The sequence below is a fragment of the Acipenser ruthenus genome, chromosome 5, assembly GCF_902713425.1.
Source record: "Acipenser ruthenus chromosome 5, fAciRut3.2 maternal haplotype, whole genome shotgun sequence".
In the NCBI taxonomy this organism is placed as follows: domain Eukaryota; kingdom Metazoa; phylum Chordata; class Actinopteri; order Acipenseriformes; family Acipenseridae; genus Acipenser; species Acipenser ruthenus.
Genome location: NC_081193.1, coordinates 31,210,132 through 31,237,092, shown reverse-complemented (window position 1 = coordinate 31,237,092; position 26,961 = coordinate 31,210,132). Strand labels below are relative to the sequence as shown.

Sequence of the window (26,961 nt, the reverse complement as noted above, 5' to 3'; positions counted from 1 at the left end):
ACTCATAATGATTCATTTTAAATCTAGTATTGCATTCTAGATATTAACAAGTGTGTCCGTGTCACTCATCCTATTATCATGTGCTTGTAAAAATGTAAGTTTGACACTGTGATGGAGTGTATATGCATTCCCGCAATTATAGGCCACTTGGACCATGGGCTTTCTGAGCGAGAATATTGCCCACCACAGTTCCATGGATTTGTGGTATACATCCTTGCTTCATTGTGGGCGGAGTTGAGGCAGGCTACTAGATTTTGCAGGGTTAAAATACTTGATAGATTAATTAAGCCCTTCCAGTCATTTAGCTTTTTCTTCAACAAGCCAACCTCCCATCCTATGTCAACCTGCCTCTCTTATGTGAGTTTGTCCACCAGGTAAGAGAGTAGAATTTCAGGAAAAAAAAAAAAAAAAAAAAACTAGTTTTCTACTAAAGTAGTCTCACGTGTAGTTAGAGATCCAAGATGAGTTACTATTATTTTTATTTTTTTGAATAATTGTTTGTGTTCTTAAAGGGCCAAAGACTCATCACCTTTTTCACCTTCTCCAACAGTGATACACAGTAGGGTCCTACCACCCTGATCACAAGGGGCACTATATCACAGGGATCAGATAGATGTAAAAAAATACAAAGGTAAAAGAAGAAAGTGACTATGAAATATGACATACAATTGAAGTACAAACGCAATAAGGCCACACCATTACCAGACAAACCAGATGATACCTTCATAGTGTTTAATTATGTATCCATGGAAATACCGGTATCATTGTTTTCCAACATACAATACTCTTGAATTACTGTGGTAAAGGACATCTTTCTATTGCTTAGTAAAATGATTTCCACAGCCTGTTTATATTATATTCCAACAAACTGGAATAATACATCTTTGTTTGACTATGTTTGCTCAGCTGCAGGCTAATCATAATCTCAGATTTCTCAATAGACTTTGCCTTATATATAGATAGATTTGTTTGTACTCATCAACCCATTTACCCTAAAGTGTGATGCATTTGCCTTCAAGCTACCAATTCATAGTGAACTCCAATGGAAAACCTTTAAAATAATAACCTGAGATATCTTAAAACACCTTATCAGTTTTGTTCCATGGTATGTCTTTTCGATGCATGCTTATTTTGTATTTGCTATTCACTATGAGCCAATGATATAGTAAATTAGAACAAGCCAGTGATGGCTTTGCCATTCTAGTTTTTTTTTTTTTTTTAACAATCTGTTTCCACACATCCCTGGAACAACAACATATATGGTTGGTCCTTTCCTCACATTTACAGTGATGCAGCACCATAAAAAAAAACATTGTAGAGTATGGCACTAAGGTGTATTCACATTGAAGGTACCATGACATGATGTCTAGGGTATTGATAATTAGGTGCTTAGGAAGGGGGGTGTCCTATATTTTATTCTATCTTTGAAATGAACACTATTCAATTGTTTCTCCTTATACACCAACTCGCTGACCCCGCACATATTAAGATGAGGTGATTTTAATTGCAGAGAACCGATAACTATAATTTAACCCATATACCTTTGACATACTTGTAGCTTTCTGCATAATTTATGTTTCAAGTGTTCTGGGCATAACATTGATTTAAGTTTTAGGATCAGAGCTGTTTGCAACAGTTGCAGAGCTTTGATCTGCTCAGAAGTGTTTAAAATGTGATGATGAGCCTAATGCTTATCTGGTCTTGAAAAATGTTATTTTTATGTTTGGTTTTTAATAAAACTATGATTCTCCAATCTGATTAAACATTATAGAAAAATAGTCAGTGCTGTTATCCTTGCAAGGGGAGGGTGCACAAAGTACTGAAAACAAGGGTGCCAATAATTGTGACACTTTTTGGAAATAAATGTATAATTTAAGAAATGTGTAATTTTAGTTGATTCCATTGAATCATTAATAAAGTCAAATGTATTACACATGTTGGAAAATTACAATATAGCTCAGTACTGATATTATTTATTTTATACAGCCTTTTTTGCTCTTCTTTATCAAGGGTGCCAATAATTTTGGATGTGACTGTATATATACAGTGTATATATATATATATATATATATATATATATATATATATATATATATATATATATATAGTATCTTCAATACCTTTTTTTAATTTAATTATTTTCTTCTTTATTCTTTCATTGTATTCAAGGATTGAAGGCTTCCCTTCATACTGGACTGTGACCCTGCACAAAATAAGACTGTGAACCTTTTTCACTCAGTTGTTTCTGACAAAATGCAACAGAAACATTCAACTTGTTATTTGGTTTCAGTCATGAATCGTACTTGAAGCCAGAATGTCTAGCAACCGTGGTATCTGCCTTCACCTACTGAATCACCACATTCTCTGTTCTCATAAAGAATGAGCAATCCAATCTGCACACATTGGTTCAACAACAGTGTCAACTCAGCCCGCTGACCCGAATTACTGAACTTAATTAATTTTATATTCATTTAATGTTATGTCTGAAAATTATATAACCTCCTTCTAATTGAATTGAGTTTATATTGCCATATAATTATGAACTCAATAGAAAATATTAAAGCATTGAATATTGTGTCCTTTACTGGAAATGCTGACATTTTCCCACAGAGTTAATTTGTCCAAAATTACAAAGCATTAAAAAAAAATGTATTTGATGTGCACTGAAATTGAACAGCCCTATACAGGAGTTTTCTGTGGGTAAAAATCTAAATACTGGTATGCTGAATGTCAGTTAGTATATCTCTGGTAAACTGCTGTATGTTTAAGAAACGCTAATTGTAAAAAAATACTGATTCTTTGAGGAGAAAGGAAGAGTATAAGCATGCTAAAATACAGTCTAAATGTTGCCTACTCTAATTCATCTAGAGGTAGCAGGATTGAACTGATTTTAAAAGACAAGGCCTTATTTTAAATGTCTTTATTTTGTAGTTCTTTTAACTGGTGTTTTTAGGTCACACTTATTTGTCTAGGTCATTTACATGTCACAGACTAATGGTTTGTCTAAAATGTAAAGTGTTGGGGTTGGAAATAAAAGCTAACAGTCTGATCCAAAGGGATAAGCGACTGAATTCAATTTGTATTAAAATATTAAGGCTGTACATCCTGTGTTCTGTTTGACAAGGTCAAATACTGTAGGCTATTCTTAGAAATCAGTTTAGGGGACACATTTTCATCAGGATAACAGGTTATGATTTTTTGATGCCAATGGAACTGGATTCTAATCTTTAACCTGATATACTAAAAAAAAAAAAGGTAAATTAAGTTGTTTTTGGATGAAAGCAAAACGACTGTACTGAAAAGTGCATTCTTGTGTGTTCTATACCGTTGCTGAAGCTTAAAAATTCAAAACAGAAAATAGTGACATGAGGGGTATAAGAATTTTGTAGCATAGAAATAACATTAATTGATCACACAGAGTCTGGCCACAGGCAGTTATAGGGGACTGAGATTTTTAATTTTACTTGCACATGGTCGATTTGTTTTTCTTGGATTAAACAAAAAACGTGTTCTGATAAATATACACTATCGGTCAAAAGTTTTAGAACACCTCAATTTTTCCAGTTTTTATTGAAATTTACGCAGTTTAATGTCTCAATGTACTCTGAAATTAAAGCACAGAACAAATAAACAATTGGAGATAAAAAAGAAATCATGGAATCGTTTTGTTTAACAAAATGTAATCAAAATTTTTGACTCAAAGTAGCCACCTTTTGCAGATATAACAGCAGAACAAACTCGTGGCATTCTTTCTACAATGGAAAGCCAATATTGTTCGGAAAGTTCTTCCCAACACTGTTGCAGAAGTTCCCACAAATGTGTTGCACTTGTAGGTTGCTTTGCTTTCACTCTTCTGTCCAGTTCATCCCAAACCAGCTCGATGGGGTTTAAGTCTGGAGACTGTGCTGGCCATTCCATGATTTGAAGCCTACCGTCTTGTTCTTTTCTTCTAAGGTAGTTCTGACATAGCCTGGAGGTATGTTTTGGGTCATTATTTTGCTGTAGGATGAACCCCTGACCAACTAGGCGTATACCAGAGGGTATTGCACGGCGCTGCAAAATGCTGTGGTAGCAGTTTTGGTTCAGGGTGCCACTCACTCTGTGCAAGTCGCCGACTCTGGATCCAGCAAAAGAGCCCCAGACCATCACGCTTCCTCCTCCATGTTTGACAGTTGGTGTCACACACCGAGGAACCATCCTTTCGCCTACTCGACGGCGTACAAAAACCCTGCGTGATGAACCGAAGATTTCAAATTTTGATTCATCGGTCCATAAGACCTTCTTCCAGTCTTCAGTAGTCCACTGGCTGTGCTTCATGGCCCAGGCAAGCCTTTTTTTCTTAATTTTGCCATCTTAGCAATGGCTTTCTTACTGACACTCGACCTGTCAAACCTGCAGCTTGAAGTCTTCTCTTCACAGTTGAAACTGAGACTTGCTTACTTCGACCAGTGTTAAGCTGTGCTTGAAGCTGTTGTCCTGTGAGCCGCCTATCACGCAAGCTGTTGACTCTCAGAAACCTGTCTTCTGATTCTGTTGTGGTTTTGGGTCTGCCAGACCTCTTCCTGTCAGAGTTTCCTCCAGTTTCCAAGTGCCTTTTGATGGTGTAGGAAACTGTACTCACTGACACCTTGGCTTTCTTTGCAATTTCTCTAAAGGAAAGACCTACACTTTTAAGGGTTATAATGGTCTGTCTGTCTTCCTTTGTTAATTGTCTTTTTCTCGCCATTATGAGAGCAATATACTACTTCCTGCAGTACAATACTGTCCAAATAATGCTTAAGAGGGTGTAGTAACACAGTCTGTTCCAACACAGCTTTTATACAGACAGAGGGTTTGTAAGTAATCAACAAAAGTTGGGACACCTGTAGGAATTGTTAGCATCAACTTTCAAGGCTTAATTTACTTCCATTGCTGCAGAACAGCTGTAAGTTGTTAACCCATTACTTGTTCCCTGAAAAAGTCCTTTTTTGTATAACTCTGAAATGTACATTTCTCATATTTTTTCAGTTTTTGGTAACCTAAACTTTTTTTTTAACCACTGGCAGTTTATCGCTCACCTTTGTACCATTTCAGGTTATTCACTGGACTTAAACTGCTTAAATTTCAATAAAAACTGGAAAAATGGGGGTGTTTGACCGGTAGTGTATATCTTCACGTTCTTGGACAGGTGGATTATGTGTCACTGTACTGTAGTATATGAATTGCAAATCACATCAGCTGTAGAATTTATTTTAACTGGAGTGAAGGAAACTGGAAAATGCAATAATTGTCTTCAGTGTATATATTTACAACATCCTAGTATGAGTCATACCTGCTACAGGTAAAATGCTTTACAAATTTCAGGACAGACCAAACATTGTAGTGTCACACAAGGATCAATTAAATGGAAAATGTCATTACCGCTTGAAGGGAACACTTAACCATCTCTAATTGATGAGAAAATAAACTTTTGCAACCTTGTATTAACTTAAAAGTTTAATTTACGTGGAGGATGTGTGATGGTTTTAAATACTGTTTGCAATATGTCTTTCCACAGCAGTTTATTGTATATATATATATATATATATATATATATATATATATATATATATATATATATATATATATATATATATATATATTATACACAGCATTTTCTATATTAGTTATGCTAACGTATTCTATCAGAATTTATAATGTATTGTTTGAAGACAGGTGATTCTACAAGAGTTAAACTGCACCTATTTTGCACTCTGCCTTCTAGTGGAACACTGAAAACTGCTTCAACCAATCAGTACTGCATATTAGGTTATAACCTGAAGTAAACACAAATCCATTGCTTTCCTAGGACCACTATCTTTGATTTAAAAAATTGATTCTAACCATGTGTGGCAAAGTGGCTGAGTGGATGCAGGTGCAGGGATGATGCAGTTAGGTAATGAAACACACAGAGATTTGTAATCCTGTTTGGAAATGACTTTATTTTCTTTTATTCCAGGTCTGGTGACCTAAACAATAATCCCCCGGCAATACACAACAATGTGTACTGCACGGGGTAGACAATAACGGGATTACAGTCTCAAATAATAAACACAATATCCATCCCACAATAATAGACACACGGTCACCAGTCCTGGATGTGTGCAGTAGTGCTCGTGGTGGGTTGCACATGTTTATTTAGTGACAGTGGTGAAGTGATGTTCCGGTTCAGTGCTGGCCCTTGGCGGGAGCTCCAGAAACGTGTTTAGCCATCTTGTAATATAACAAACAGACAATTACAAAACAAACAAAACACAACACTCACGATACTGTTTCTCACAGGGTCTCTTTCAGTCCTTCTCAGTTCTATTGTAAACCCAACCAAATGAGAAGGAACAGATTACGATTCTCCGTCCCTTTTTATGCTGTCACACATGACCTCTTGGTAAATGAGTGCAACCACCTCTCCAATCTGCGGCTGCCACATTGTTTACCTTCCGGGTCGATGCGTTCTTGCAATGGAGTCTCGCCTTCATCCAGATTGGCCAACTTCCTGACACTGGGAAAGAACTGTCAGACCAGCCCGTCCAAATAACTCTGTTCTCGCTGCTTAGTGCCCTCACAGGTTGGGAGGGAGATTTACAACCAAGAATCATTGTATTTCTGTCACATCCTGTGATAGAGTATATTTTTCTGACAAACTTCAATACACTAATGAACTACTGAACTGCTGGGAAATTACTGTACATGATGACATTATTTTAAATCAGCAGCTAGCTGAAAACAAAACTCCAAAACTGTGAGAATTAATCAGTATTTCATATAGATGCCATCTATTACATGCTGTTCCTGTATTCCAAGGGATGTGCTGTATAATAAAACAGGTAATGTACATACTGTATCAAAACTGCTTTATTAATTAAATGAAAAAGATAACGAAAATAAAGGGCACAACATTTTAACACAGTATGCAAGTCCTACTGGTATTTTCATGACGGATACAGAGGGAGATTAACACCAGTCACCTTACACACAAAGTTCTGCAAATGTTAATCCTTTACACTTACACATTTGAATGTACCATGGGTCAATGTTCCCACTGAATGTTAATGAGAGGTGAGGTTGTAGATATTTAGGGGCACGATAAATACATTTATCAGAACTATATATTGGGGTTCGTGCCTAGAGACCAAGTAAGCAGTATGGAGTAGTGGTTAGGGCTCTGGACTCTTGACCAGAGGGTCATGGGGTCAATCCCAGGTGGGGAACACTGCTGCTGTACCCTTGAGCAAGGTACTTTACCTAAATTGCTCCAGTAAAAACCCAACTGTATAAATAGGTAATTGTATGTAAAAATAATGTGACATCTTGTAACAATTGTAAGTCGCCCTGGATAAGGGCATCTACTAATAAATAAATAATAATAATAATTTCATACACCAGTAATGTCCTGTTTGCAGATACACAGCAAGCTGCAGGGGCTGGTTTTTCAAAACTTTTAATCAGGATCAAAGTGATCCGGATTTTGAAATCCTATATTTTGTGACCGAGGTTACTTTGATCTGGATCATTTTGATCCTTTTTTTTCAGAAAATGTCTCTGCTGGATTACATTTATCCATATAACAAATACTCATGATTATAAAATCCATTTTTCTGAAGTAGTTCTTAATATTTTTATTTATTTATTTATTTTTTAAGTGGCCTTATTTATGATATAACCTAATTCAACAAAATAAATAAGATTGTGGTAATAATGATTAATACACAACTTTATTTATTTTGTTTTATATATATATATATATATATATATATATATATATATATATATATATATATATATATATATATATATATATATTTTTTTTTTTAACAAACTCTTTTAATTTCTGTTAGTGCACATATAACGCATGCAAATAATGGTTATTTTATTCATGCCTACTTAGCAGAAATTAAATAACTAAATCTAAACTTAATAAAAATAAAACTTTTGAAAAAAGGAGATGTGTTTTTAGACATCTTCATTGTCTTCCTCGTCGGTCGGGAGTCCAGAATCTCTCAGACGAGCTTTAAGGAGGCGTATGTGAAGGTGTATGTGTATGCTTTTTTTATTAAAGCTATACCACTAAATACATGTTTTCCTTTTTGCTTGCGTGGATACAAAACTTAAATAAATATGTAAATATTATATTCTAACACTCTTTTTAGACATATAGTGTGTGTTTGTTATGACAATTCAAACAAAATATGATCATTTAAAAGCTAAATCCACCTCCACAGTAGGATCACAATAATCCTGGTATTTTGGATCAAAGTAATCCTGATCTCCTCTTTAAATTATGAAAAACTCAATTGCACACTATAATCCAGATTAAACATGGAAATCAGATTACCAAGGTTTTCAAATACCGGCCCCAGGAGAAAATGGGGCACAGTATCCTAGATCAGAGTTAGTTCCAGTTGACTTTATGAACTCCAAAAGCAACATGCACTTCACTCCTACATACTCCATTTAAATCCACTAATTTACAATGAGCATCTGTCACTCGCCGATCCTGTAATCTTATCCCCTCTAAAAAGAAAGCATCTGGTTAATAATAGCATAATAGAAATCAATGAGAAAAGCTCAATGTGTCATGGAAAAATGGAACAACATTCCTATGCATTTGGTTTAGAGTCTGATCACAGTGAGACAAAGAAGCAAACTTCGGAATGTTGTTGAGTACCTGTTGTGGTAGGCACTACCACTAATTGCATCAAAGGTACTATCCAGGTACTATCTTCATATCTAAATAATTAAGTTTCCTTTCCATTTTCTCAGGCATCATGTAGATCCATCTTCAAGTTTAACATTTTCCAGAGAAGGTGTTGCATTGTGACATTTGCAATAATGTATCTGTCATGATTACTTTTGATCTTTCATACTGTTTAAAGTAGTGTACAGATTTAATAAGCTATTTGCTTTAAGAAGTTATTGGAAAAACAATACAAAAAAAATCATTACAGTAAAAGTAAGAGCTAAAACTATCAAACTGTGTTTAAACAAAGCTCTTCCATGGTGTTTAGATGCAGTCAATCAGAAAGTGGTCAGTGATTCATTTCCAATACTGACAAGATAGTTGAACTCAGCCAAAAAATTGCGTTTTTCAAACAAATACAATTTCATAAGCAAACTTGGGCTTCAACATGATTTTATCTGTTTTCCTGCTGCAGGCCACTGTTTCATCATCGTAACAGTTGCACTGTGGCATGCTGTCAATAGCACAGGTTAACTGAATCATGCTGTTATTGTCCCTCAACATGCTATGATAGGAAGTACTCTGAAGCAGTTTACCTGCATATACCCTCGACTACACCAGTGATTGAATAACCCTACACACTTGTCTGTTAAATGCATTGGTGATGATGGGAGTCTGTAAATCTGAACTGTCTCAGCCTGTCCTGGTGTATGCCAAATACTATCTTCGGAAAAAAAGTGTCTCACCGGCAGTGACACTGTGCCGCCTGGTCATTCCAGTAATATAATGATGTATGGGTGAGTAGGAAGATTTGAATATGATGGCAGTGGTTTAGCTAGTCATTTGTAAAGAAACACATTTTAAAAAGCATTTTTACCACTGAATTCAGCTCATATCCGTAAATAGTATTACATGTGTATTTACAGGTTAGTAATATTGTCAGTGTCCATTGATTTGAACTTCAGAGATCGGAATTTAACACATTTTATTAACATTGGTATTTACTGTCAAAATACCGCAAATTCCCAAAAGTTTAAATTATTAACTTACCAAATTCTTGTTGAAAATTGATGACTGTCTAGTGGCTTAGGTCTTGAAACATTGTGTCTGCATTAAGGATGACGTAAATCAGTCATAAAGCCATTTTCTCTATAAAACGGCATAAAAAAACAAATGCAATTTACTACTGATCACTCCATACCATGCGAAAGAACATGTTTGGATGTGATTCTTCAGTGCGATGTCAGAGTTACCGTGGTGCTAAACGTCACTGGAGCGGTGCTTCGCACATAATGCAGATTCCTTGCTTTTACTTTTTAACATTTTTTTTGCCGCTCCCCTAAATTTGCCAACCCAGACTGCTGCCTAGTTTGCCTAGGCCTTCCTCCGGGCCTGGTTGTGGTAGGAAACCACACCTGTTTGAAAATTCTAATCTTGAGGACACACAGACCTGTCAACTCTCCCTTATTTGCCGGCACACGTTTTTTGGACACTTCTCCCAGACAACTCCCGGGACAGATTTTCTCCCGTATTTTGCTAAAAACTCTATTGCAAAAGTCATGTACAGTCTGGTTACTGCAATCCCTGTCTGTACTTAGCAGGGGTTAGGACCCAGGGCAGCCCAGTGGCACATGCATTCAGTGCGCAAGCAACACATACTTGACCATCTACAATGGCTTCACGTGCAAATTTCAAGCTTTTTGGGCAACAAAATATTCTCACATAATCCTAAACGCTGGAAAAAAGCATATTTTCTGTAAACTATGCACGACTGATTTTAACGGCAAGAATGATGTTTGTGGTAAGCATGAGAGATTACAAAAAACCCCAAAAAGCCAGTGACGCTCAGAAAACCAGCTCTTCAATTAATAACATCTTTCGTTGCCAAAGGAAAAACAGAGATCAAGAAAGTTACATATGCAGAGACCTTTACATGTTGTGACTAGTTCATTAATTTTTTATACACTTACCTTTATTTTTTAGAGCCAACTGAATAGCTTATTTATCAATTACAGTAGGTTGTTTTTCGGTCATTATATTACCATTATTTTTTTACATACAATTCATATATATATATATATATATATATATATATATATATATATATATATATATATATATATATATATATATATTAAAAACGACTTGAAATGGATGTCTCTTCCAAGGTTTAGAATACAGTCACCTGCAGCCACATCATTATTCAGTCTTGTGAGTACACAGAGGTAACTGTCTTTTAAAAAAAAAAAAAAAAGAAAAAGAAAACTGCCAATTACTGTCATTATTGACATCTGGTCTATCCTATATGCTGTCTAACCTAATTGACACAACAAGTCAGTAAATGCATAGAGCTCATCGCATGAATAAAGTCCACCTGCTGTCTACATATAGTTTGAAATAACACATACTCAGATAAGCCTTGCTGAGAAACAAAGTCCACCTGTAGTGTGACAAACTGGTATGCTGGAAAACACACATTACACTGTCGAGACTCATTTTTAGTGTCTTAACAACCACTTGAACCAAGCACTCACCTACTCATAACAGCCAGTAATTGCAAGAACAGATTTTCTTTATTCAACAAAAATGAATGACAGAGGGACCTGTATACTGTAGCGGGCACTAACAGTTTTCCATAATAGTGCTCATTTCAGCATCTATTGCTGTGCATATCATTATCATCATTCATTTTTGTGTATCTAGATAGTTTCCAAGGGGTCTCAATAACATGTTCTCTGTTTGTGTGAAATAATAGAAGGAGAAACTACCAGTAGATGTTGTTTTCCTTTTTTTAAATAAATGTAATTAATTACATAAATAATAAATGCACGCAACATTTTTCTTTAGATATAATGTGTTTGTATAATTAGTTGAAAAAAAAGGCTTCCAAACCTCAGAAGACATCAATCAAATGTGCCTAAGTGTATGCAACTCCAATAGCAATGTACCTAAATCAGCCTGCTAAAGGCTAAAATACATGGTTTACATTAAAAGGTCACTTTTTCGTAGTCACATACTCCTTCTGTAATTACTATTACATTTCCTGAAGATTCCACTGAAAAACAGTAGCTATTGTATGAATATTTAATCAATGTTATACAGTATATATATATATATAAACAGCAGATTTGTTTATCTTAACCTACCACACAACATACCGCTGTCAAAGCACATACATACGTAATTGCATACCTTCTTAGCTTAAAAATATTCAGTTTTGTTGTTGTGACTAAAACTATAACAACACAAAAAACTTTATGATCTAAAATATGGGAAGCCAAAATAAAATAACATCAACAAAATATTTAGCACTCCTGTGATAAGAGAATGATGAATCCATTGATTGAAAAAGTGTAGCAAAGTGCTTTGGGTAAAAAATAAATTACCTCTGGCAAATATCATTTCCAACAGCACAGTATACATTGCCTGAATCCCTGCTGATAGTATAGGCGAGACAAGGAAAAGCACTTCCAGTAAGCAAGACACAATTATCAGAAAGCGACTAAACTGCTTGGTTTAAATTACTTCATCAAGGCAATCAGTAAAAATAACAGCAAGAAGCAATTATGCATCTGGGGGAAAAAAATGAACTACAGACCTCTAATTTACTTGGGCACTTGGAGCGGGATTTCTTGCGGAGATAGACTGAGAAGAACCTTCTCACTGTAAATTTCCTCATGCTCATGTCCATTTTCTTATGGTCACAACTTGTCTTTGTTCATTAAAAAACAAAAATCCAAATCTGTGCAGCTGAAAAAAGGGATTTATTGCATCCTTGTCACCTACTGGTAATCCATAACGCAGAAGAATAAGAAATGAAACCGACTGAGAAAAGGATTAATACTGGCAAAATCAAAAGGCACTGCTGCTAACTGGAGATGCCATCAAAGCTAACATGAGTGCTGTTGCTGTCCTCAGCACCTACCACTCTCTCGCTCTGTGTGCAGTTGATTCAATGCAGTGCTGCAATCTAAACTGCCTCCCCACTCCCTCCCTTTGCAAGGTCCTGCTACACCCAATCAGACCCAGCAAACTGCATGCACAGCAGGTCTATGCAGATGAAAGCTCCCACCTCTCAGACAGCAGCCCTTCTGACAAGCCTACATGCATTATAGATGCCTCTCTTTTTCTTTCACTTTCCCTGAGTTTTGCATCAGGGTACCTGTAGGACACAAAGGTGTCCCCATGTGCATTGGTACTGTATGTCAGCAGCAGGGAGCTTTAATTAGGCTGAGTTGTCAATACGGAGAGGAAAAAAAAAAAAGCCTCTTAAGACACAGGGACCCTTGGGAGACGAATACGAATGTCAGCATCTGCTGCTGCTGGGTTCAAATTGATTTTTAAATATTTCAATGATACTAAGGGAAAGAGGAGGGGTCAAGAGAGTCCCCAGTACAGCAGCTAATTAGACTCAATGCAATTTACAAGTAATGCATTCATGTGTTTGTTTGAGCTTGGGAAGTATTTTTGTACAGCAAATGGAAACAGTAGATGCTGGACCCTTGTAGATCAAGTGAAGTGAAAAATAAGGAACTCAGCTTTCAATCTTACTTTTTCTGCAGTTCAGCACAGAGTATACAAAATGCAGTAGTACTGCTGCTGCTTGCTTGAATCGCAGTGTAGACCAAAACTAGCCTTTTTATTTTATTTTATTTTTAAATTTTTTTGTGGGAAATATAGATAAATACATACAATGTTACCTCAAGTTATTCACCTGGAATTCAGCAACTATAATTTGTTAACTCTTTCAACCACTCTTGCTGGGAGCAACCAGAATGTGAGCAGCTGTGTGCTTTCCAACTGCAATTTGCCCATTAATTCCGACTCCCATGTCGGCAGTGAGCACATTGCTCTGTGATGCAAAGCTTATTTTGGCTTCATCCTGTATGAGCCAAACGCTTAGTCCTTTTCTCAGTCCAAGGACAGCTGGACCCTATGACTTATAATTAGAATGCAGACATTTTCTGTAAACTCATATCCCAACATAACTGATTACGGCAATATAAACAATTATGGAAGCAGATGAGATTAATTATTATTCTTCAACAATAAAAAGGTAATTTGTTAGCTGCACTAGGAAACTGCAAAGCAAGGAAATAAATACATTTGCTCTACAGATTGTAGATTCACCAGGATATAACTGAGCTTTTCTGTGTATTTTTACACCTACTACACATGTTTAAGCATGGTCTCAATTACAATGCAGGGCCTGGACTTTGTTTTCTAAATTGCCCTGATTATCATGATTGATAATGAATACAATTCGTATACAGTTAAGAGATCCCACAATAAAAAGTTGGAGCTTGTTCAGAGCAAGGTATATTAATTGAATACCAACCCTCTACCAGCATGGCCTAAACTCACCCTTCCGTCTAAACCTTATCAGGCTATTAATGTGCCATAATCTGATGAGTGGCCACAGAAGGAGTTCACCAGCCAACCCTGTGTATTCTGGAATTCCTACTGCTTAAATAGGTCTAGTGGATCACATGACATGTCACATGACCACATACATTTTACATTGCAGATGAGGAGATTTTTTGGGCTAGTCAGTATAATTCACAAAGGTTTGTTGCAGAATAGCACTTGGTTAGTGATTGACGTTATCTTTGTACTAGTCTGAAATAATAGACATGTATACGTGTACAGTAAGTGTAACTACATTCTCTCATATCTTAGCATTTTCAAGCAATAGGAGTATGCTGTGCATTACAGCTGAGTTCACTTTCAAACTGGCCCTGTGCTAGAATAAAAAAAACAAGAGAGGGTACGGCTGACCTAGTTAAAAAGATGTAAAGAAACACCAGAAGAATTCATTTAGATTGATCCTGCATCACACATAAGCAATCTTTTATCAAAACAACTATCCATTTTTTAGGATCTCAACAATTAAATAGCAGCCTGATTACTTTGATAGAAAAATGTATGTACAATCCCCCATGGTAGGGGGAAGATTACAGTCTACAAAATATTTGTTTTTTTTGTTGAATTTGCTTACGTAATTGAGAATTACAAAAAAGGCCTCTAGAATGTTGTGTGAAGGCTCTAGAACTTTCTGTGAATCTAGTCTTTAAATAAGTAATGTAATGATATACTGATATACTGATATAGTATAGGAATAATGTCAGGAATGTTTTAATGTTTTTTACAGGTCGCAAGGCAGAACGATAATTGTATCAAAGTGGTATTGAAGTAGTGGTCATTCAAAACTTGTGGGCTTCTGTAAAAGTGGTTTGTATAAAAGGTTTGAAATGTAGGTTTAGTTATGCATTACTAAAGTAACATCTATAAACCTATTCTAATACCTGTGATATCACTGCTGTGCACTGCAGACCTATTCATCATCACCACGATGCTCCAGCAGTGTGTGAAGTGAACACCATCTGGCACGAGTGATCAAAGAGAATGTGTGTACATTGTGCACTTAGTAAGGCTGGGGAGTCAGGACACAGGAGTAAACTTCAGGAATCCTTTCTACTCACAGGTAATATAAGTCCCAAATGAAATTTAAAGCAGCTGTTAAGCACATATCCTATTGTGGCGGAGTGTCCCGCCCCTATTTATTATTATTTGTATTTTTGTTTGCGGCGCGGGTAAAAGCGCCGCGTCTTTTATTATTATTTAAAAACCCTGTGAGGATGCATGGCTGATCAGCTACTGATTATTTAAATAGCTGACAGTCATGCATCCTTACCAAACGCGTGCAGACTCTGGCCGAGGGATAATAAGATAATTACCAACTAGTTAAATCCCTCGGCCAGAGTATATAAACCAGCAGCTCTCTGCACTCGGGGTTGGGGTGTTGGAGTAGAGAGTACGGGGAGCGGAGAGAAGGAATAACATTTAAAAAACAATTGCTAATACGTGCTGGATTATCCAGCACGGCACTTACTTGTTTGTTTATTTATTCGTTTGGCCCTCGTGCCCTTTTGTTTGTATTTTGTTTAAATCTTTTGTTTGTTTATTATTAAATACGCTGAGTGCTTTTGCACTCGGTTTCACCCGCCCATCCACTGTTTTGGAGTCAGTTACTTCCTGGTCCGTGACGTCATCCACCACACCACTGCGAGCCAGACTGTCACATATGGTGTCCTGCGTGGGACAAAACAAACACCTCCAATAGCCGGACCAGGAAAGAAAAGCTCGTTTTTTTGTTCGTTTTTTTTTCAAAGTGTTTTTTGTGTGTTTTTTGGGGGAAAAAAAAAAAAAAAAAAAAAATATGGGAAGAAGCGGACGGAGGAAGCAGCAGCTACAGCAGCGTGGGGCCGGTCGCAGGTCCCACTGTAGCTCAACCATGCTGGACGTCTGCCCCACCTGCTTGAAAGGTGAGGAGTGGTGCTTCGCTGTTGGGGAGGTGGGTCACATAGCACCCGACCAACCCCCTCCTTGGCAGGAGAAAGAGGAGCCAGAGCGTCCAGTGAGGGAGGACCTGCATCCTCCAAAGAGGACGAATGCACTCTCCTCTGAGGGAGTCTGGGACTGGCTGGTGGAGCCGGGGAGGGATTATGAGGAAGCCCTCCCTGCAGTGATCAACCTCCTGTGGGCAAGAGATGGGGAGCGCTGGGAGGCCTGGGAACAGCAACACCACCCAGCATCCCTCCCAGACATCGCAGCCATGGTGCTCAACTACCTGGCTGCAGATATGGGAGAGACCCTGCTGCTGCCATCTCCAGCACCAAAGGGAGAGGAGCCATCGCTACCGTCTCCACCAGCAGAGGGAGAGGAGCCATCGCTACCGTCTCCACCAGAAGAGGGAGAGGAGCCATCGCTACCGTCTCCAGCATCAGAGGGAGAGGAGCCATCGCTACCGTCTCCACCAGCAGAGGGAGAGGAGCCATCGCTGCCGTCTCCAGCGCCAGAGGGAGAGGAGCCATCGCTGCCGTCTCCAGCGCCAGAGGGAGAGGAGCCATCGCTGCCGTCTCCAGCGCCAGAGGGAGAGGAGCCATCGCTGCCGTCTCCAGCGCCAGAGGGAGAGGAGCCATCGCTGCCGTCTCCAGCGCCAGAGGGAGAGGAGCCATGGCTGCCGTCTCCAGCATTAGAGGGTGAGGAGCCCTCGCCACTGTCTCCACCACCAGGAGCAGAGCAGCAGGAGCTGCCTCTGTCTCCACCACCGTCAGGAGCAGAGCAGCAGGAGCTGCCTCTGTCTCCACCACCACCAGGAGCAGAGCAGCAGGAGCTGCTTCTGTCTCCACCATCACCAGGAGCAGTGCAGCAAGAGCTGCCTCTGCCTCCGCCACCTCCACCAGCAGAGGGAGAATGCCTGCTGGTTTCGCCTCCTACGCCTGAGTGGGAGGAGCCTGAACGTCCTACGCCCGAGTGGGAGGAGCCCGAACGTCCTACGCCCGAGTGGGAGGAGCCCGAACGTCCTACGCCCGAGTGGGAGGAGCCCGAACGTCCTACGCCCGAGTGGGAGGAGCCCGAACGTCCTATGCCCGAGTGGGAGGAGCCCGAACGTCCTACGCCCGAGTGGGGGGAGCCCGAACGTCCTACGCCCAAGAAGGGGGAGTCGGTGCGTCCACAGCCCAAGAGGGAGGAGTCGGTGCGTCCTACGCCCAAGAGGGGGGAGTCGGTGCGTCCACAGCCCAAGAGGGAGGAGTCGGTGCGTCCACAGCCCAAGAGGGAGGAGTCGGTGCGTCCACAGCCCAAAGAGGGGGGAGTCGGTGCGTCCATAGCCCAAGAGGGGGAAGTCTGCGCTTCCACAGCCTTAGGACCCAAGCTGCCAGCAGAGGGAGAATGCCTGCTGTCCCCATCTCCGCCAGCAGAGGGTGAGTTCCTGCTGGTTCTGCCTCCACCGCCGTGGGAGGACGACGTGTTGCTCCCGCCTCTGCCAGCAGAGGGTGAGTTCCTGCTGGTGCCACTTCCACCCCCGTGGGAGGACTATGTGTTGCTCCCGCCTCCGCCAGCAGAGGGAATATGCCTGCTGGTTCCGCCTCCCTCGCCACCACCAGCAGAGGGAGCATGCCTGCTGGTTTCCCCACTGCAGCCTGAAGGGGAGGAAGCCCTGCGGCCTTGGCAGCCTGAAGGGGAGGAAGCCCTGCGGCCTTGGCAGCCTGAAGGGGAGGAAGCCCTGCGGCCTTGGCAGCCTGAAGGGGAGGAAGCCCTGCGGCCTTGGCAGCCTGAAGGGGAGGAAGCCCTGCCGCCTTGGCCGCCAGAAGCGGAGGAGCCCCTGCCGCCTTGGCTGCCAGAAGAGGAGGAGCCCCTGCCGCCTTTACCAGCAAGAGGAGAGGAGCAGGAGCTGCCTCCACCACCACCACCACCATTGGGAGAAGTGGAGCTCCTGCTGTTGCCTTCATGGCTAGGGGCTCCCCTCCCACCATCGCCATTGCCTGGGGATGGCTGTTCTGCATCGCCTGGGGCTGCCTTTTGTTCTCCACAGGACACAGGGTACGAGGGAGAAGTGGAGCTCCCGCTGCCGCCTCCATGGCCAGGGGCTCCCCTCCCGAGTTCGCCTCCCGAGGGTCCACTGCGGCTGCCGTCGCCTTCCGAGGGTCCGCTGCGGCTGCCGTCGCCTTCCGAGGGTCCGCTGCGGCTGCCGTCGCCTTCCGAGGGTCCGCTGCGGCTGCCGTCGCCCGAGGGTCCGCTGCTGCTGCCGTCGCCTTCCGAGGGTCCGCTGCTGCTGCCGTCGCCTTCCGAGGGTCCGCTGCTGCTGCCGTCGCCTTCCGAGGGTCCGCTGCTGCTGCCGTCGCCTTCCGAGGGTCCGCTGCTGCTGCCGTCGCCTGGGGTCGCCAGGGATCCTGCTTCGCCTGGGGTCGTCGAGGGTCCGGCTTCACCTGGGGTCGCCAGGGATCCTGCTTCGCCAGAAATGAAGAAAGGGGGGGAGGTCAGGAGACCAGCTCCCCCAGCCGCACTTTCGCGGCTGGAGATCATGTGGTCGGAGCCCCACGGAGGGGAACTGCCGGCCATGAAGAAGGGGGGAGAGGTCAGGAGACCAGCTCCCCCAGCCGCACTTTCGCGGCAGGATAGAGTGTGGCGGGAGCCCCGGAAGAGGGAGCTGCCGGCCACGAAGAATGGGGGGGTGCCAGAGATTCCACCATGGCCACCCCCCAGAAGTAACTTGCTTCCCCCTCTTCCGGGACTTTAAGACTGAGGGGGGAGGTGGCCGTTGGGGCCATGTGTGCTGCGCACAAGAGGGGGCATGTGTGGCGGAGTGTCCCGCCCCTATTTATTATTATTTGTATTTTTGTTTGCGGCGCGGGTAAAAGCGCCGCGTCTTTTATTATTATTTAAAAACCCCGTGAGGATGCATGGCTGATCAGCTACTGATTATTTAAATAGCTGACAGTCATGCATCCTTACCAAACGCGTGCAGACTCTGGCCGAGGGATAATAAGATAATTACCAACTAGTTAAATCCCTCGGCCAGAGTATATAAACCAGCAGCTCTCTGCACTCGGGTTGGGGTGTTGGAGTAGAGAGTACGGGGAGCGGAGAGAAGGAATAACATTTAAAAAACAATTGCTAATACGTGCTGGATTATCCAGCACGGCACTTACTTGTTTGTTTATTTATTCGTTTGGCCCTCGTGCCCTTTTGTTTGTATTTTGTTTAAATCTTTTGTTTGTTTATTATTAAATACGCTGAGTGCTTTTGCACTCGGTTTCACCCGCCCATCCACTGTTTTGGAGTCAGTTACTTCCTGGTCCGTGACGTCATCCACCACACCACTGCGAGCCAGACTGTCACACCTATTTAAAATATACAGTGTGCATGTTGCATTCTGTTTTTGATGAACTGCTCACATTGCACAGAAGGTTTTCTCTTTCATAAAAAGCTGCAGCATTGCTGTGATGGTACAGTATAATGTAGCGTTTTGAAAACAAAAGTCAAAAGAAATAATCAAAGGTTTGAATCCACATGCGAATATGCTAATTTTCTTAGCTATTAAAAAAAAGAGAAAGAGGTCCCAAATATAATTATGCTTTAGGGTTTGGGGATAGCAAAGCAAGCATCTGTTTATACCACTTTAATGTGACACCACTCTAATGTGATTAGATGTCATTTTTATTAGTCATTTTCAAGCCACAAAAATAAGCCATAAGTACACACTATACACAACATATTTATTGTGTTAAGGGCTAAAGTTAAGGTTAAGGCTAGGGTCTGATGTCACATTCCCCTTCTAATGTTGACATCAATATCCTTTCTAAACTCCCTGTTCATAATCTTAAATATGTTCTCATTTGACCTTCTTTTGATCCCAGATGATAGACATTCATTTTTAAATATTTTATCTGCATCTGCTTAATATTATACTTATTAGTGGTCCTGACTTCATTCTTCCACTCCAAGGCCTTGTTCCAACCATGTCCTTAATTATTCTATTCAGCAGCTTTGTTCTAACCAGTACTAGAGTTATATATTCTCCAACCACTCCTTTTCCTTTGTTCCTGATTTTCTCAATGCAGACAACCTTCATCTTTTAAACAGTTACCCTGCCTCATCTCACCCTATCATCATTTTGGTTATGGAACAGTTTGGAAAATGTTCTGGGTATAAGCTCAACTGATGAAAAAGCTATTTCTTAACTGACTCCTCAGCTGTATTACCTTATCATGTTTCCCTTTTGCATTCAATAAGAGTTTTGGTTATTTGTTCTTAGTCTTTGTCAATTGTAATTAAACTCCTTTTCCTGGAACATACTAGGCATGACTAAACCTTGATAGCAGGGGGTACCAATTTTCCAAATGTGTAGGGGGTTCACATAGGCTTCAGTGGTAGGGGATTTGACCCCTGGTACAACAGTACCATAGAACAACCTGTTTTGCATAACTTCTAACTCCACTGACTTCTTCCATACTAGTCACAGTATGTATTAGTATAAGGAACAAAGTTAGGAAGTACCAAAGAGATGCTTAAATGTAAAATTAAGCGGTTTTCTCTATTATAATCAGGACATGCAGAGTACAACAGCTGTTTCTATAGCAACACTAGAAATATAGTCCTTCTTCAATATAGTCCTTTTTCAAACAATTCAATGGAAAGTCTCCTTAACAAAAAGGTTGTTCAAATACTACTAATGCTCATTATGATCCTCTATTTATACTTAACTAAAAGTACATCAAAGTACTTTTCGCACTGCACAATGCCAGCTGTCAGTGTTGAATGAACCTAGAAACATATTTTAAATAAAGGTTCAAATTCAAATATCAATGCATTAATTATTTCTTCATTTTCAAAGTAATGTGGATCTAATGATTTAACAGGATTAATTATCACCTTTTCCTTACAGTTAGTGTTTCTCACTTGTATTTCTACTTGGTAATTTGCAGTAAAGCTTATAGTGTGCAGTTAATATAGGATGGCTAAATCTGACTTAAAACTCAGGATCTAAAAATTCAGGCTCTTAAAAAAAAAAAAAAATATATATATATATATATATATATATATATATATATATATATATATATATATATATATATATATATATATTAGGGCTGCTCCGATTAACAGATTAATTTAATTTATAACTAAATTCTGCAGAATTTTATTTTTGTATATAAAATAAAACCAACCAATAGATCTGCATTTTCTTCGCAGCAGTCCAATCATAAGTGAGCGGAGGCGGGACATAAGCAGTTGAAGATATTCTCTGCCTCAGCTGATGGTCTTGAGTAAGTTTAACCAATAGGATAGTCAAAGATCTGCCCTGGTTTTGCAGTTGTCCAATCATGAGTGAGCAGAGGCGGGACATAAATATGCTAGGCCCTAAGCTGTGTAACAATACTTTAATTTTGCACAAAATTGCTTATTATAGGAGCGTTATTGAAAATTATATTGAGAACGTCGAAGTAATATTTCGATTTACTTTTTACAAATAAAAAAAAATGTCATCAGACAATGGAGGCATCGAAGTCGATTTGGTTACAAATCAATTTTCAAGAAGAAATTTCTGAGAAAAAATTGGAGATTGTTAAAAAGGGAGGTAAATAATACCCAAACCAACTCAGGAAGGAAAGGGATATACTTGCCACTTCCAAATTTTAAATTATTAAAGGAATCCATGGCTTACCGGTAGCTGTCAATTAAAAAAAAATAATACTGCTGGAACTCGTTTATAATACTGCTGGGTCTTTTGTTCAGTACAGAAAAGGTGATATGGAACAGCAATCTAGGCTATTTTACCCTGTTTTTCTCCCAGTTTGAAGTAGCCAATTGTATTTTAGGCTTAGCTCACCGCTACCACCCCCGCGCTGACTCGGGAGGGGCGAAAACGAACACACACTGCCCTCTGAGAAATGTGTGCCGTCAGCTACAGACAACGCAGCTCTGGGCAGCTTACAGGCAAGCCCGCAGGTAGATGGGGCTATAATGCTCGAAGCCGCAGTACATATTTAATATATGAGTCAGTCAAAATAATAAAGAGGTAAGGTTGGATAGTAAATATGGCTTTATATACTGTAACGCCATACATATTTGCAAGCCTTTTATTATGCGTTTTTTGCATATGAAAAAAAAGTAAACATTTTTGGAATGAATATCTTAGTGCTGTGCATATAATGAAGTAATATACTACTACCAGTGCAACAGGTCACCAACATTTATGGAGCAAAAGAGGTTTTATGGGTGTGATTCGCCAAATATTTTGTTGTTAGGAGTGGAGGTAGAGTGAGTTCCTTTGAAAAGGGGTGGGACTGACAGTGATGTGAACCAATCACTTGTCAGACGGAGACTATTGCCCGGTGGTGTAAGGATGTAAGGGCAATAGTTAAATCTATTTTTGCTACTATGATGAGGTTTTAACCTAATCACAGGCCAGAATTCCCAAGCACTGACTGAGTTATGTTTTGTGTCATAGAGGCATGTAATTGCAATTTCTACTTTTTATTCTCCATTTAAGTGAGGGATTATCAGCAGTAGGAACTCAGTCTCTTTGGTTGCATGAATCTCTGCATTCAACTGGCCAAATCACCCCACAGCCAAAATAAAACAATCCCATCAATACCTTATTCAATATTAAACAAAATTATTCAGTAACAGAAATAATAAAACCTGACAGGCTCAACAGAAGGCAAAAACACTTTGAAAAACCATTCTGGTTGCTATAGTTACTATAAATCATAAAATGTTGTATGATTATTTTAAGTGGTGTTAAGTAACACCCACATAGAACATCATCACTTTAGCAAATCCATGATGTATCATAATCTTCATAGGAAAGTTTAAATTAAAAGTCCCCTTTCAATTCAAAGATGACCACCAATAATACTTTTGGGATATGCCTGCCACAGTTCAGGTATTCACTGAGCATTTTATGTCAGAGCTGCCGATAGGTCCCTCCGGGGAGTGACGCCTCCCAAGGGAACAAACAGTCACTCTACGGAGCTCACTTCCTCTTTTACTTCTCACTGTGGTAAGGTAAGGTACTATTTTATATTGCTGGAAGGCGGCTTGGAATCAGAAACTCTGCTTCTGTGAACCAAGCTATAAATGTTGTGCGACTGCACTTCCTTAAATCTTTCTCTTTCTCAGCAGCTACTGTTTGTGTGTATACTTTCCTGCTATTTGCAGCTAAAAAAAAGGAGAATTCTTCCACTGGGACCTGGCTCTGCCGCGTCCCGCTCTTAAGTCGACTCCGTCGGATTGTCTCGGCCTGCCTGCTCAGTGTGCTTTGCCTAAAAAAAAAAAAACACCTGCCTGGCGTGGTGACTGTTCTACCCCAACAGAACAGTTTGCTGTTGTTTTTTTCCATCTACTAACTTAAAAAAAAACACAAGCAGTACATTATTTCTTTCCTGTCTAATATAGCCTACTGCAGCTCCTTGAGCCTGTGCTCCACACTGCCCTGTTTGTGTGACTGCACACGGTCCAGGCCAGGCTATCGCCTGCGCTGCACCCTGGTGAGGCACCGTGCGCTCCCTATGTATCCACCGCGGCATATCCTACGCATTACCCCGGGTTGTGTTGACTGCACGCGGTTAAGGCTAGGCGCCTGTCCCCAGTACCCTCAGTGCTCGGCATCCTCGGTGCTTCACCACCCCGGCACTCCAGTACTCAGTCATTAGGACCCTCGGTGCTTCGGCGCCCTGGTGCCCCGGTGTTGTGCTCAGCACTCCAGACACCCTTGGTGCTCATTGCCCTTGGTGCTTCGGCGTCCTCGGGACCTCGAATCCTCGGCGCACTCGGTGCCCTGTTACTTCGGTGCATCGGTGCTTCAATTCCAAAGACGTTCCTCGGTGCTTCGCCGCCTTTTGGAGCCTCAGAGCCTCAGTGCACTCGATGCCCTCACTCCCTCGGCGCATTGGTGCCTCAGCCTACCTGCACTGAGTGTCCTTAGTGCTTCTACACCCTTGGTATCTGAGTGCTCCAGTGTCTAGTCACCCTTGGTGCTTCTGTGCCTTGGTGCCTCAGAGCTTTGGTGCCCTCACTACTTCGGTGCCTTGATACCCTAGTGCTCCACGGGTTAATGCCCTAAAGTGTTTTAAGCACCCTTGAGGCCTTAGAGACAACAAGCATGTCTAAGTTCCATGCTTGCACGTCCTGCAGAGGGAATCTTCCTCCAGAGGAAAAGCACCTCCTTTGCTACGCCTGGATCTCCTCAGTCAGGCAAGAGGCACTTTCTGGCACTCAGAGTCGGGCAGACTCCAACTATGGGTCTGGCCCCTGAATGGAACCGTCTGTTCGCCTTAGGGTGCACAGTTCCTGTATGCACGTTTGGGATGACGGAAACAGGGTATTGTTACATATGAACCCCGCTTTCCTCCCTAAGGTGGTTATGGTTTTCCACTTAAATCAGTCGGTGGAACTAGAGGCTTTCGATCCCCCTCCCTTTTCTTCGAAGGAGGATCGGAGACTAAACTCCTTCTGCCCGGTTCGGGCATTGAGATTTTATGTTGGTAGAACGAGAGCTCTGAGTCAGTCTGACCAGCTCTTCATCTGTCATGCTAATACTAATACTAATACTTCATACTAAATCTACCAAGGGAGTGGCTACATCATGGGTCCTCTTTAGAGGAGCCTCATTGACTGACATGTACTGCGGCTAGCTGGGCTACTCTGCATACTTTCACCAGGTTCTACCAAATTAATGTGGTAGATCCCATTATGCCTTCATTAGGCACAAGGGTCCTTGAGGTTGCACGCTCGCGACATCCCTCGTCTGCTGTCTCCGCTCACACTCCCTCGTGATGGCTTTGGTATACTTTTCCTAAAAGTATTGTTGGTGGTCATCTTCGAATTGAAAGGGAATGTTAGGTTACGGATGTATCGCTGGTTCCCTGAAAGAGAAGACAAAAAGAGGAAGTGAGCTCTGGGGAGTGACGTCCTCTGTTCAGCCTCCTGAGGGAACAAACAGTTACTCTGCGGAGCTCACTTCTTCTTTTGCATCGAACCCTTGGAAGCGACCGAAGCGAACTCGCAGGTCCGCGGAGTGACTGTTTGTTCCCTCAGGAGGCGGGACCGAGGACATCACTCCCCGGAATGGCCTGTCGGCAGCTCTGACATAAAATGCTCAGAAAATACCTGACCTGTGGCAGGCATAGCCCAAAAGTATTGTTGGTGGTCGTCTTCTCTTTCAGGGAACTCTTTCAGGAAATGTTTTCATATATTGAAAGAAACTGAAAAAAAATTACTTTGAAATAAAATTGTTAATACAAATATAATTCAAAATTCATGGTCCTGAAACAGTGAATTTGAGAAAGGCATACAAATGACAAACACCTGCAATACGTTTATCAACTGGGCTGTTCCTCCCATGGCTGAATAATATCAAGGCTGTAGCAAGCTATGAGGCAACCCAGGCACGTGCCTCAGTTAAAATCATACTACAGTAATAATTATTTATTTAGGCCCTTTTAAATGTTCCTTTGCCACAAAATAAAAATGCATTTCATCCCTTTTTTGCCTTTGAAATAAGTGGGATACTTGAAGGTTTATTTCAGACAGTATGTGATTGACACTGGTAGTTGAGTTGCGGGTTGTGTCTCGAGTTCATTGGACTGTGCTTTGCATGGAGCCTCACAGCTGGCCAATCACATTAATAGAAGTCAAATGCATATTCAGAACACAGCCAAACAGTCCATCAAATCGACTGGTCAGCTGAAAAGCTCGAGCTGCAACCCTCTGAAGTACACGTTGGTTATGATGTGCTTGCAACTCACACAGCTAAACACTCTCCGTCTTGGGGCTCCCGAGTGGCGCATTCAGTAAAGGCGCTCCACGTGAGTGCAGGATGCGCTCTATAGCCTGCAAGTCGCGAGTTTGAATCCAGGCTATTCCTTTGCCGATCGAGGACGGGAGCTCCCAAGGGGCGGCGCACAATTGGCCGAGCGTCGCCCAGGGGGAGGGAGGGTTAGGTCAGTCAGGGTGTCCTCGGCTCACTGCACACTAGCGACCCCTGTAGTCTGGCTGGGCGCCTGCGGGCTTGCCTGTAGCTGCCCGAGAGCTGCGTTGTCCTCCGACGCTGTAGCTCTTGGGTGGCTGCATGGTGAGTCTGCAGTGTGAAAAAAAGCGGTCGACTTGACGGCACACGCTTCGGAGGACAGCGTGTGTTCATCTTCACCCTCCCGAGTCAGTGCAGGGGTGGTAGCGGTGAGCCGACCGTAATGAATAATTGGCCATTCCAAATTGGGAGAAAATAATAAAAATAATTGGCAACGACTAAATTTTAAAAAAAGAAAAAAAAAAAAACTCTCTCCGTCTTGTCAACCTGCTTAAGCTAATTTTATTTATGTATGCAAGCACTTTTGTCTTTTCAGTATTTGGATAATGACATCACTGTTAAAACAATTTGTTTGACAGATTCAGATTTAAAAATAAGTATAGTGTCTACAACAAATATTCTGGCATTGCTACATTTCTTATTTTCTTCTATATTGAATTTGAATGTTGCAAAGAAAAAGCTACAGAACCACACAGGTTCTGCAAATTTAGAACCTCAGATACTCAAAATTCTACAATAGTATCTTATTCAGAAAAAAATACCTGTTAACTAAACCTTTGTATTTAACTAAACATATAATAATGTCCTCATATCTTTTTTCTTCAGTTAGAAAAACTTTAGTGTGTGTGTGTGTGTGTGTGTGTGTGTTGCACAGCATTTTTCATGGCTGGCTACTGCCCTGAATATGTTATGCAAATTCATGTTTTACTATATGCTATAAATGAGAATGTTTGAGCCATCCTGAAAGTTGAACCGTGCTATGTCATGCATTGAAATATATAGATTTCTCTAAAAGCCATCACTCTGTTTCAATACAAATAAAATGATATGTGTTCAGTCTGGCTTGTGAAAAGAATGCAAAATACTATTTAAAAAAATGTTTCCCATT

General features: G+C 41.0%; 1 protein-coding gene across 3 annotated transcripts in view; it reads right to left on the bottom strand.

The window, feature by feature from the left end:
- The window catches only part of LOC117402628 (ribosomal protein S6 kinase alpha-2), a 100,521-nt gene that overhangs the window by 61,205 nt on the left and 12,355 nt on the right, over positions 1-26,961 (bottom strand). The window contains exon 1 of one of the 3 annotated variants that reach the window (XM_059023977.1): positions 12,294-12,648. The exons of 1 other annotated variant lie outside the window; for it this stretch is intronic. In XM_059023977.1, coding sequence (XP_058879960.1) covers positions 12,294-12,386 — 93 coding nt within the window. In that variant the 5' untranslated portion in view covers positions 12,387-12,648. Of the gene's footprint in view, positions 1-12,293; positions 12,649-26,961 lie in introns of those variants that run through there. One more of the 3 variants, XM_034003963.2, reaches the window with a different exon arrangement.